Source organism: Oncorhynchus clarkii, chromosome 22 (genome assembly GCF_045791955.1).
Source record: "Oncorhynchus clarkii lewisi isolate Uvic-CL-2024 chromosome 22, UVic_Ocla_1.0, whole genome shotgun sequence".
Taxonomy (NCBI): Eukaryota; Metazoa; Chordata; class Actinopteri; order Salmoniformes; family Salmonidae; genus Oncorhynchus; species Oncorhynchus clarkii.
This window is the reverse complement of record NC_092168.1, coordinates 44,138,500-44,152,192: the sequence shown is the minus strand read 5'-3', so window position 1 is coordinate 44,152,192 and position 13,693 is coordinate 44,138,500. Positions and strand designations below refer to the sequence as shown.

Here is a 13,693-nt window from a genome sequence, read left to right as displayed (position 1 = left end):
AACCTCAGGAGGCTGAAGAAATGCATGTTGTCACCAAAAACCCTGACAAACTTTTACAGATGCACAATCGAGAGCATCCTGTCGGGCTGTATCACAGCCTGGTACGGCAACTGCACCGCCCTCAACCGAATTTCTCCAAAAGAGCATTTTTATGGAATGGTCTGCCTATCCATGTGAGCGATGCAGACTCGATCTTTACTGAAGTCTTATCTCTTCAGTATGTCCTATGATTGAGTGTAGTCTGGACCAGGGGTGCGAAGGTGAAGAGCAAGGAACTGGAATGACGAACCGCCCTTGTTGTTTCTGCCTGGCCGGCACCCCTCTATCCACTGGGATTCCCTGCCTCTGACCCTGTTACGGGGGCTGTGTCACTGGCTTACTAGCGCTCTTCCATGCCAACATAAGGATGGGTCCGTCACGCCATGCCAGGCTTTTTTGCGCAATACTCAACTTGAGTGGGTTGATCACTGAGGTTATCTTCCTGTCTGGTCTTGCGCCCCCTTCGGCTTTTGCGGTGAAGGAGATCTTCATGGGCTAAACGCAGACTTGTCTCAGGGTAGTAAGTTGGTGGTCTGTTGATATCCCTCTAGTGGTGTGGGGGATGTGCTTTGGCAATGTGGGTCTGGTAATATCCTGCCTGGTTGGCTCTATCCAGGGGTATCTATGCTGCAATAGTGTATGTGCCGAGGGGCTAGGGGCAGTCTGTTACAATTATATTGTTTCTTGTGTGAATTTAAGTATTCTCTCTCTCTCTCTCTCTCTCTCTCTCTCTCTCACACTCTCACTCTCTCTCTCTCCCTCCCTTCTCTATCGCACCTTCTGTCTCGACCTCTGAATGCTTGGCTATGAAAAGCCAACTGACATTTACTCCTGAGGTGCTGACATGTTGCACACTCTACAACCACTGTGATTATTATTTGACCCAGCTGTTCACCTATGAACATTTGAAAATCTTGAAGAAAAATCTGGCCTTAATGGCCATGTATTCTTATGATCTCCACCTGGCACAGCCAGAAGAGGATTGGCCAACCCTCAGAACCTGCTTCCTATGTAGGTTTCTTCCTAGGTTCCTGTCTTTCTAGGGAGGTTTTCCTATCCACAGGCTTCTACATCTGCATTGGTTGCTGTTTGGGGTTTTAAACTGGATTTCTGTGAAAGCACTTTGACGTCTGCTGATGTAAAAAGGGCTTTATACATACAATTGATTGACTGTGCTTCGTGGTACTGTTTCCATACATTTTGACATTTCCTCCTGAAGGACAACAATCTTGATGGGATGCTCCCCTGTCTGTTCGTCTGGCACTTGCCTGACTATCCCCCCCCCCCTCTCTTGTTTTTTGAGCAGGTTCCACTCCTGCAGTAAGGTTTTGATGAGCTGGGGTGCTGCTTGCAATGCTGGGTTGTCCAAAGGCTAGCCCTGGTCTAACAGTGCTCAGACATTTTGAAAGGTCTCGTCGGTCTGCTGCCAAACACTCCAGGGCCATGTGTTTGGGGTCCCCCTCAAACAAACTGGGTCTGGGGCATCTCTTTGCCTCCTTTCTCTGGAAGTGTAGAGAGGACATTGGTGTTGATGTTGTGGGCTTCTGGATGGTACTAGATTTTTAACTAGTAGTTTGCCAACTGTGTGGCCCAGAGCTGCTCGACTACCCCGAGGTTGGCTGTTCACCGATGGACAAGCGGGTTATTGTCAGTGTAAACATTGAAATTGGATCACCACAGGTAAGGTTTAGACTTCTCTGTTACCTCCCATTTCAGTCTCAGCAGTTCCAGCTTGTAGTAGCTGTAGTTTTGGTAATATCGCTCGGTCGGGATCAAGTTCAGGACGCAATAGGTGATGACCCTTTCCAGGCCCTCCTGCACTTGAGACAACACAGCCCATAGCCCTCGGAAGCTTGCATCTCTGTAGAGCCAGAGGTGGAGAGATATGTAAATCAATGTCATAACTATATAATTTTAACCTCCCAAAATGAACTTTACGGTCGCTGAGAAGGTCCACTTTTATATGCTTTTTCCCCTGATAGACTGTTACAAATTTAGAGCAACATTTTTTAAGACTGTTCCAAATAGAGCAAAAATGTCTAGTGGAAATATTTGCTATATTGCCCTCAGCTATGAGGGCATACCTATTTCCTTGTGATCAGCATGGATAGATCTTTACTGCACAGAATACAACTTGTTACTAGCACAAAGGTCAAGGTCAAATTGATTTCAGATGACTGTTCCTCAGTGCCTGAGCATCATAGGAACATCATGATATCAATGTGATCAGCATGGTTTCACCATTCTGGTGCATGAAGCATCTTGTTTCAAGGACAAAGCGTTCAATAATTACATGGACCAAGGTCAAGGTCAACTTGCTGGGTCAAACTGACCCAGAACATCAAGGATGACACTATTTATTTTAGCCCTTCCCTTATGTTCCAGTTCAATCCCTTCAAATTGACCCGGAACACAAAGGAAGGGCTAAAGACCACTGTACTGGGACACTGGTTTTTCATGAGGTGGACCCCTGGTCCTCCAAAAGATTATTGAGAGGTAAGGCAATCATGTAGAACATCTGATAAGTCACCTATAACGTTGGGGCAGCAGGGTAGCCTAGTGGTTAGAGTGTTGGACTATTAACCGAAAGGTTGCGAGTTCAAATCCCCGAGCTGACAAGGCACAAATCTGTCGTTCTGCCCCTGAACAGGCAGTTAACCTGTTACTAGGCTGTTACTAGGCTCTCATTGAAAATAAGAATTTGTTCTTAACTGACTAACTGAAACTAATACCCCACAAAGCACCAGAATGATTTGAACTGACTCACTGTGTTAAGCGTATCCATGAATGTTCTGCTTTGACCTTATGCCCACCACATGCCCAAGGTAAGTGGTGGCACTTTAGGGGTTGTAGTTTCAATCCATGGTGCTCAAACACTCCCTCCAAGTGGGTTTGTTGAAGGTTTCTCTCAAGATCTTTTTTGCATCCTCTGACAAGGTATCTAGAGGATATTTAGAAGTATTTAGAAGATATTTAGAAGATAATTTAATGTTAATATAAAGTGGATGGCCATATAAAGTGGATGGCCATATAAAACATACATTCATGAGAGAGCCATGAACAGTACCTAGTAATGCCTTATAATGTTATCAGATTTATAATGCTCAGATTTGTTGCTTATCTATGCTTCGTATGCACTTTTTGCACTAGTTTGCACTGCTATTGTAAATAGGATGACAAATAGTAGATCGTAGATTTCAGTTTCAAATTTCATATGCTATGAACAACCAATTCATGAAATAGTGATTGAGTTTTTCTGTTGATAATCTGCATATACTCACAATCAATAAGATGTATAACATTTCAGCTGCCTTAATACTGTAATAATATTTTATGTAATTAGTGGTCAGAGAAAATCCAACTGATTTTCTGGTGCACTCCTCTTATTCATTGCTGTCTCACCTGTGCATGTATTATTTAATACTGAATTAGTACCATATGCCTTGATAAAACAGCTTTCAATACCATAGTGCCCATAAGCTCATTACAAAGCTCACGGTGAAAGAAGGCAAAATTACTTCATCAACCCTGATTCTCAAAACCGGGGCCCCACAAGGCTGAGTCCTCAGTCCCCTCCTGTATTTCCTGTATACCCACAACTCTGTGACCTCCGACTCCATCATCAAGTTTGCTGATGACACAACAGCAGTAGCCATGATTACCAACAAGGACGAGACAGCCTACAGGGAGGAAGTAGGCACTCTGAAGGAGTGGTTCCCATGTAAAAATCTCTCCCTCAATGTTAAAAAAACAAAGGACCTGATTTTGGACAACAGGAGGAACCAGACTTGACACGTCCCCATCCTCATCAACAGGGCTGTCGTGGAAATGGTAATTAGGAGCTTCTGATGGTGATACGTGCAGCCGAATGCACCATTAGGTGAACACTGCCTGCCCTACAGGACACCTACAACACCAGTTGGAGCAGGGAGGCCAAGAAGATCATCAGGGACCTCAGCCACCCAAGCCATGCCCTGTACAGACAACACAAAGATTCCTTGATGTCCTTCCAGATTCCCTCTGTCTACCCAAGGACGCCAGAGGACAAAAATCAGTTAACCACCTAACTGAGGAACTCAATTTAACCTTGCGCAATACCCTAGATGCAGTTGCACCCCTAAAAACTAAAAACATTTCTCATAAGAAACTAGCTCCCTGGTACACAGATAATACCCGAGCTCTGAAGCAAGCTTCCAGAAAATTGGAACGGAAATGGCGCCACACCAAACTGGAAGTCTTCCGACTAGCTTGGAAAGACAGTACTGTGCAGTACCGAAGAGCCCTTACTGCTGCTCGATCATCCTATTTTTCTAACTTAATTGAGGAAAATAAGAACAATCCGAAATTCCTTTTTGATACTGTCGCAAAGCTAACTAAAAAGCAGCATTCCCCAAGAGAGGATGACTTTCACTTTAGCAGTGATAAATTCATGAACTTCTTTGAGGAAAAGATTATGATTATTAGAAAGCAAATTACGGACTCCTCCTTAAATCTGCGTATTCCTTCAAAGCTCAGTTGTCCTGAGTCTGCACAACTCTGCCAGGACCTAGGATCAAGAGAGACGCTCAAGTGTTTTAGTACTATATCTCTTGACACAATGATGAAAATAATCATGGCCTCTAAACCTTCAAGCTGCATAATGGACCCTATTCCAACTAAACTACTGAAAGAGCTGCATCCTGTGCTTGGCCCTCCTATGTTGAACATAATAAACGGCTCTCTATCCACCGGATGTGTACCAAACTCACTAAAAGTGGCAGTAATAAAGCCTCTCTTGAAAAAGCCAAACCTTGACCCAGAAAATATAAAAAACTATCGGCCTATATCGAATCTTCCATTCCTCTCAAAAATTTTAGAAAAGGCTGTTGTGCAACAACTCACTGCCTTCCTGAAGACAAACAATGTATACGAAATGCTTCAGTCTGGTTTTAGACCCCATCATAGCACTGAGACGGCACTTGTGAAGGTGGTAAATGACATTTTAATGGCATCGGACCGAGGCTCTGCATCTGTCCTCGTGCTCCTAGACCTTAGTGCTGCTTTTGATGCCATCGATCACCACATTCTTTTGGAGAGATTGGAAACCCAAATTGGTCTACACGGACAAGTTCTGGCCTGGTTTAGATCTTATCTGTCGGAAAGATATCAGTTTGTCTCTGTGAATGGTTTGTCCTCTGACAAATCAACTGTAAATTTCGGTGTTCCTCAAGGTTCCGTTTTAGGACCACTATTGTTTTCACTATATATTTTACCTCTTGGGGATGTTATTCGAAAACATAATGTTAACTTTCACTGCTATGCGGGTGACACACAGCTGTACATTTCAATGAAACATGGTGAAGCCCCAAAATTGCCCTTGCTAGAAGAATGTGTTTCAGACATAAGGAAGTGGATGGCTGCAAACTTTCTACTTTTAAACTCGGACAAAACAGAGATGCTTGTTCTAGGTCCCAAGAAACAAAGAGATCTTCTTTTGAATCTGACAATTAATCTTAATGGTTGTACAGTCGTCTCAAATAAAACTGTGAAGGACCTCGGCGTTACTCTGGACCCTGATCTCTCTTTTGAAGAACATATCAAGACCATTTCAAGGACAGCTTTTTTCCATCTACGTAACATTGCAAAAATCAGAAACTTTCTGTCCAAAAATGATGCAGAAAAATCAATCCATGCTTTTGTCACTTCTAGGTTAGAATACTGCAATGCTCTACTTTCCGGCTACCCGGATAAAGCACTAAATAAACTTCAGTTAGTGCTAAATACGGCTGCTAGAATCCTGACTAGAACCAAAAAATTTGATCGTATTACTCCAGTGCTAGCCTCTCTACACTGGCTTCCTGTCAAAGCAAGGGCTAATTTCAAGGTTTTACTGCTAACCTACAAAGCATTACATGGGCTTGCTCCTACCTATCTTTGCCGTACATACCTACACGTACGCTACGGTCACAAGACGCATGCCTCCTAATTGTCCCTAGAATTTCTAAGCAAACAGCTGGAGGCAGGGCTTTCTCCTATAGAGCTCCATTTTTATGGAACTCAAACTTTAAGTCTCTACTGAAGACTCTTCTCTTCAGTGGGTCATATGATTGAGTGTAGTCTGGCCCAGGAGTGGGAGGGTGAACGGAAAGGCTCTGGAGCAACGAACCGCCCTTGCTGTCTCTGACTGGCCGGTTCCCCTCTTTCCACTGGGATTCTCTGCCTCTAACCCTATTACAGGGGCTGAGTCACTGGCTTACTGGGGCTCTCTCATGCCGTCCCTGGAGGGGGTGCGTCACCTGAGTGGGTTGATTCACTGATGTGGTCATCCTGTCTGGGTTGGCGCCCCCCCCCCCTTGGGTTGTGCCGTGGCGGAGGTCTTTGTGGGCTATACTCAGCCTTGTCTCAGGATGGTAAGTTGGTGGTTGAAGATATCCCTCTAGTGGTGTGGGGGCTGTGCTTTGGCAAAGTGGGTGGGGTTATATCCTTCCTGTTTGGCCCTGTCCGGGGGTGTCCTTGGATGGGGCCACAGTGTCTCCTGACCCCTCCTGTCTCAGCCTCCAGTATTTATGCTGCAGTAGTTTATGTGTCGGAGGGCTAGGGTCAGTTTGTTATATCTGGAGTACTTCTCCTGTCCTATTCGGTGTCCTGTGTAAATCTAAGTGTGCATTCTCTAATTCTCTCCTTCTCTCTTTCTCTCTCTTGGAGGACCTGAGCCCTAGGACCATGCCCCAGGACTACCTGACGTGATGACTCCTTGCTGTCCCCAGTCCACCTGGCCGTGCTGCTGCTCCAGTTTCAACTGTTCTGCCTTATTATTATTCGACCATGCTGGTCATTTATGAACATTTGAACATCTTGGCCATGTTCTGTTATAATCTCCACCCGGCACAGCCAGAAGAGGACTGGCCACCCCACATAGCCTGGTTCCTCTCTAGGTTTCTTCCTAGGTTTTGGCCTTTCTAGGGAGTTTTTCCTAGCCACCGTGCTTCTACACCTGCATTGCTTGCTGTTTGGGGTTTTAGGCTGGGTTTCTGTACAGCACTTTGAGATATCAGCTGATGTACGAAGGGCTATATAAATAAATTTGATTTGATTTGATTTGATTCTCCCTGCTTCAATCACTCAAATGCAACACAGCAGCATCATGGCAAAAACTGGAAGACTGTCCAATAGTTTCGATCCTCAGACCATCAGGCTGCTGAATAGCCACCGCTAGTCAGCTACCTGCTCCTCCTCCCCCCTGCTTCTTCCCCAATGGTCATTTTTCCCCCACCCCCCAAATGACTTTTACTCTGCCCCCACCCCCAATGACATTCACCACTGTTGCAGTTGTTAATATGTTAATTATAGATGTTTTTTTATCCTATTTTTTTAATTGTTTTATTTAACTCAGTCCCCACACACACTCTATGGTCATGCTGCTCCCACTATGGTCACCCCCCCCCACTTATGGTCACCCCAATGGACAATTATTTATAATGTCATTTCAATTTCTGTTGTTGTTTTTTTATTACCATTTTCATTATTTTATTTCACTGTGTACATGCACCGGACATCCATAGGCTGGAGCCACCTGGAAGCTCGGTGCATGTACATACAAAGATAACTAAATAGGAAACTCAACAGTGTGTTAGGCCGAGAAACATTATTTAAATGGTTGTTTTATTGTTGTTGAAAGCTTGAAATGTACACAATGCGAAGGGACCTTGTTTCAAACACCCCATGCAGAGACACCCACACACACACACAATCCCCCTCCCAGACATTCCTGCTTCATAGACAACAACCCTAAGGGCAATACAATAGGGGGTGTGGGGCCATTCTCTTTCAAATGTTCAAACTTCAAAGGAATAGATTCAATATATGCATAAATTAGCAGACCCTCTAACGCGTGACCATAGGGTCATATATCTGGGGCACTGGGGCACAGGGCACAGGGAAGGGTAGTATGTTTTGTCCCTAGTTTACATTCACCGTTTTGCAGGTTTTTCTACATCATTCGTTTCGTTCTAGATAACTTACCCCGTCTGCTTGCATCAAGGAGTTATGGTAGGTTACTTTCCTTATACACTAGCCTACTCCACAGTAACCACATGGGTTGCACTGTCTGCTTTGAGCTAATTTTTATCACACTCACACCTTTGATATTTGCCTCTCTGAAGACCACAAAACAACATGTTTCATTGCACATGACAAAGCTTTTTTATCAGAGTTATTGACTTCACATTAAGCCAGATTCAAGTAACTTCCAAGACAGCTTTGTGTTGCTGAAACTTGAAGCAGCAACCACGGCACAAACAATCGGGTGGTGGACTATACATAGAGCGGAAAATTAGGTTAACTTGAATATCTCTCCTCAGGGCTACCTGGCCAACTTCCTCCACAGAGAGTGCCCATGATAGGTAATGCTGGAGCCTCAGGGCTGTTAGGGTTAACTTGAAGAGTGTGGGTGGTAGGTGGAGAAAATTGAAGGAAAGTTTGATTTGACATGTTTTGTGCATATATTTTTTTCATCACCCATAATAAAACCTTTATTTCATTGAGTCTCCTGTAATGAAAAGGCTTTTGTATTAGTCAGACAGATAGCCTCTTCTCAGTTTGATACAGACACAGAAAGTTCAGATAGAAATTGACTTTATAGAACAGATATAATTATCTTTCATAGAGAATGAGTCAAGTTATCCCTCTCATTTACAGATTGTCAATTATACTGCCATCCTATGGCCACTTCACATACTGAAAACAATCCCTGCCCACTGGGCACAGACGTCAATTCAATGTCTACTCCATGTTGGTTAAAAAATAAACAACGTTGATTCAACGTTGATTCAACCAGTGTGTGTCCAATGGGTGTAACACTCTGCAGTAAAACTGTTTTTAAACTTGGCTCTTTCCTCCAGCATTTCGGATATGAAATCTAATGTTTCATATGAGGTGACATTATATAATGTCACCTTTTATTTGAGGGTATTTTCATACATATCTGTTTTACCGTTTAGAAATGAAAACACCTTCTGTGTCTAGTCCCCCCATTTGAAGAAGTATTTCGACAACACTTATTTTGTATTAAAGGTAGTAACCCTTTAAAAGTAGTGTTCAGGTAAATGATGTATTTAGGTATCGGTTCCCTTAGTCTATGAACTGCTCTAATGAGTGACTGTTATCCACACTTTGGTTTTGAAAGTCACTTCCAACAAACACGAATGCTAGCATTTTCAGACAAAACACTTTACTACATCGGCACACTACCACAACAATGTGACTGTTTTTGAATTTAAAAAATCTATATATTTCCTTTAACATCCCTTGTGTTGTGTGCTTATTGTTAAACCATTGATAAGTTCTAGGTCGTTTTGAGAACTTAAGGAGCGTCAGGTACTGCTGGAATATATCAAAAGCATGTCCATCTTTTTGTGATAAATTACACTGGTTGCTGGTCAAAACATTTATAAAGATTTAAGAAAGTTTGAATAGTCCTCACTTTAGATTAGGGACTGCAAAACAACTTTACTAATGATCAGTAAATGGTTTATAAGGACATGTATTAAACATCTTATGAATGACCTTATAAATCATTATTAAATGCTATGAAAGTTGTTTCTAAATGTGTGAAGAACTAGCTTGCTAAAACAGATGCAGGAGTAATGATAAATAAGTTATGAATAAACTATATACTTATTCATTATGAATTATGTAGTGTGTTACCCAATCACTACATTCATTCACACTAAACAGCTTCTGAGAGAGCTGCTCTGGTGTGACCCCTGACCAGGAAGCAGTGTTTTAGTGAGAGTGGTGGTAGTGAGAGTAGTGGTAGTGTTCATAACCTGCACTGTTGAGTTGAATCAATAATGCATTTTGTAGTCATTTATACATGTCATAATACCCAGATGATTAACATTTAGCAAATGTGTGCGTAATAATAAATGGTGAGCAACTTGTAAATGCCTAACAAATGGTTTATTACTGAACATTATAGTGGTACACAATTGCATATTCTTGCATTTTACCCTCAACTACTTACATACGCCATTGAGATAGACTTGGACGTTATCTGATATCATGCAGTATTGAACATTTCAAATTCAGTACACTTGCTAAAGGTGTTGTGTAACAATCGAGCCACTAGAGGGTAATGTTAAACATACATAATGACTCGTTCTCAAAATGTACTTTTAGAATACTTACATACTATTTATCATTAAATAACATGGAACAACAACAGATGTTGGTTTTTGGAATATACAACCCACAATGACTACAATGTATTTTAGAAAACAAGCTTATGGCTTCTTATACGTTTTCCAAGTCATTCCAATCCAATCTAGACAAATCATTCTGTATCAACACCACATTCATCTCTGTATTGTCAGAGAACAATTGTGTAACGTAACTATGTTTTTCAAACTGGGAAATAAAAATATAGGTACTATGAACGCCTTAACTTCAGAGATAAAATATGTTTAGCCGTCACTTTGAACCATGGATAAAATAAAGCATAAATTATTGGATTAATTAAGGAATTAGCAAGTGGCAGAAAGCTGATGATGAATGATAATAAATTGTCACTTAAGAAAGAAAGAAACAAAAAATGAAATAGAAATGGAATCCAACAACTTAGATAAGTGAAAACAACAATAGACAGAGTTTTTGCTGCTTTTCTCTCAGACTTACTTGCCTGTACAGTTTTAACACCAGACACACTGGCAGCCTCTTTTGAAAATACCTTTCTGGCCTGTGATCTGGCCACCACAAAGATTTTCATATAAAGTGTTATAATAATACAGCATGGGACAAGCATTGTAATAATGAAGTCAATTATATTGCCCCACATATATCCTTCACCAGTAAAACATTCATTCAAACACCTACTGGGTACCTGTACATTTACAATGTCTTTTATAATAGCAGCATCGTATATGATACAACAACACCAGGTAACGGATATACAACACATCACTCTTGTTATTGTTATTTTAGAGTGGTACAATAAGGGATCACACACAGCAACATAGCGGTCAATAGATATCAAGACCAAACTGCCCAGAGATAAAGAAGTACACAAACAACTAATGTAGAGAAGAAACACACAGAAATATTTCCCAAAAACCCAGCATGGTTCAATTATTGCTACAATCATTACTGGTATCACAATCAGTCCCACCAGGAGATCTGACACAGCCAGAGAGAGGATGAGCAGGTTGGTTTGAGTCTGGAGCTGCTTGAAGTGAGAGATGGAGATGATCACTAGTACGTTCAAAAATACTGTTACTGCTGAAATCAACGAGAAGAAGATGTACAGTGTTATGTAGATAGATATCGATAGCAAAGCCTTTCTGCAAGAAGAGTTTCTGTCTTGAAAACAATATTGATCATCTTTGTGTTCCTCCATTTGTAATAAAGGGTCAAAATGCTGAGGTCCTGCTCCTGCTTGGTCTTGTGTGTGACCCTGTCAGGTCTGCCTTCTGTCAAACTCTGAGCTCTGCCTCTCTATTTATCCCTGAGTTACTGAAAGCCACTCCCCTCCCCGGAGTCTCTCTGCACACAAAAGCACGAAAACATACACAAGTGAGCACAAAATGATGTAATGTATGACACAATTGTATGTTGCTGTGGCCTGTCCTTTAGCCTCCCTGATAGTTAGATATGAGACAAAGGGACATTTTCTCAAATTCTATGCATTTTATTGGGAAAATATATTATGTGTGATGTTTTGGTCACCCAAAGGCTTTTTTAATGGGAAATAGGATAGCTGTGTTAGAGTAACTGTTTTGGTGATATCCATGCTCTGTTTGGACCATAACCCACAACCTCAGGAGACATGACGGCACGTCACATGTCACCTGGCCAGTGTGTAGGAAAGCTGACAGTAGGGAAGTTGATGAGGGCATATGTTTATGTTGAACGCACTTATAGCAAATGAAATCAACATTTGTGGCATTTCATTGAAACATTCCATAGACTTGTAAAAATACCCATAAGAACTGAATTATGCATCATACTTCTTCAAGTCGAGGGAGACTCAGTTACATCATGGGGACAATATTTTTTATTTCTTTGATTGTATTTTTATTTGATCTTTTATAAACAATACAAAACATACACATACAAACGACTACATAATGTAATCATCAACTACACCTGCCCACTAGCACACACTCCATCCTCAGCACCCACATCACTTTCCGCCACATGGTCTCAAACGACACCATTCTCTTTCTCTCCATCACCCACGTACTTTCAATATTTAGAAGAGAATGAATTTGACCTTTCCATTGCGTTAATGGCAGAAGATTGGTTGATTTCCAATTTTAAAGTATGCATTTTGTTTAAAGATGAGTGATGAGAAAAGTATCATCCAACCATCGGGTATCTCACTGCACCCTCAGATAGCATGTCTGGAAATATGAAGACAGACAGTTTAAAAGTAAATTCACGTTGTGAATTTCTGACAGCCAACTTCTGACAGCCAACTTTCTATCTCCGCATATTACTTTTGGACTTCATAACATACTCAGACGGCATGGATTATTGAGTCATTGTTAGTGTACACTTCAGACATGACTCTGCCATTGTGATGTAGAATTTGTGAATTTTGTCTCTTGTACAATAAATTATATACATACATTTTTACTGGATTTTGCATACATTTTTGTCAACTGTAATCTCATAAAATCAGTCCTTTTTATGTCTTGGTTCCAGTAGTTTATATTTTTTTCTAAGAGATTGTCAGTTGGATAGGCTCTCTGCAATGTCTTGAATGGCTTACCTATCATATTAATATCATTTTCTGACTCAAATAGAATTCCCTCAAGATTGCTCTGACTCAAATAGGATTCCCTCAAGATTGCTCTGACTCAAATAGGATTCCCTCAAGATTGCTCTGACTCAAATAGGATTCCCTCAAGATTGCTCTGACTCAAATAGGATTCCCTCAAGATTGCTCTGACTCAAATAGAATTCCCTCAAGATTGCTCTGACTTCAAATAGGATTCCCTCAAGATTGCTCTGACTCAAATATAATTCCCTCAAGATTGCTCTGACTTCAAATAGGATTCCCTCAAGATTGCTCTGACTCAAATAGGATTCCCTCAAGATTGCTCTGACTCAAATAGGATTCCCTCAAGATTGCTCTGACTCAAATAGGATTCCCTCAAGATTGCTCTGACTCAAATAGAATTCCCTCAAGATTGCTCTGACTTCAAATAGGATTCCCTCAAGATTGCTCTGACTCAAATATAATTCCCTCAAGATTGCTCTGACTTCAAATAGGATTCCCTCAAGATTGCTCTGACTCAAATAGAATTCCCTCGAGATTGCTCTGACTCAAATAGGATTCCCTCAAGATTGCTCTGACTCAAATAGGATTCCCTCAAGATTGCTCTGACTCAAATAGGATTCCTTCAAGATTGCTCTGACTCAAATAGGATTCCCTCAAGATTGCTCTGACTCAAATAGGATTCCCTCAAGATTGCTCTGACTCAAATAGGATTCCCTCAAGATTGCTCTGACTTCAAATCAAAATGTTGTGATATAAAACTTTTACATCGCATGTATTTTGAAAATATCTGAATTGGTCAATCCAAAATTATTTCCAGAGATTTTAGAGTATCATTGAGTTTTCAATATTGGTCTGGAATATCAGGGAATCATCTGCAAATAAGTTTAGTTGGTA

The 13,693-nt window shown here is 41.3% G+C and overlaps 1 protein-coding gene across 1 annotated transcript; it reads right to left on the bottom strand.

Moving 5' to 3' along the window:
* Nucleotides 1-10,447: 10,447 nt before the first annotated feature.
* Nucleotides 10,448-11,410, bottom strand: LOC139380946 (trace amine-associated receptor 13c-like). Its single transcript, XM_071124134.1, has one exon. The coding sequence runs from the start codon at nt 11,408-11,410 to the stop codon at nt 10,448-10,450; it is 963 nt and encodes a 320-aa protein (XP_070980235.1).
* Between the last annotated feature and the right edge of the window lie 2,283 nt (nt 11,411-13,693).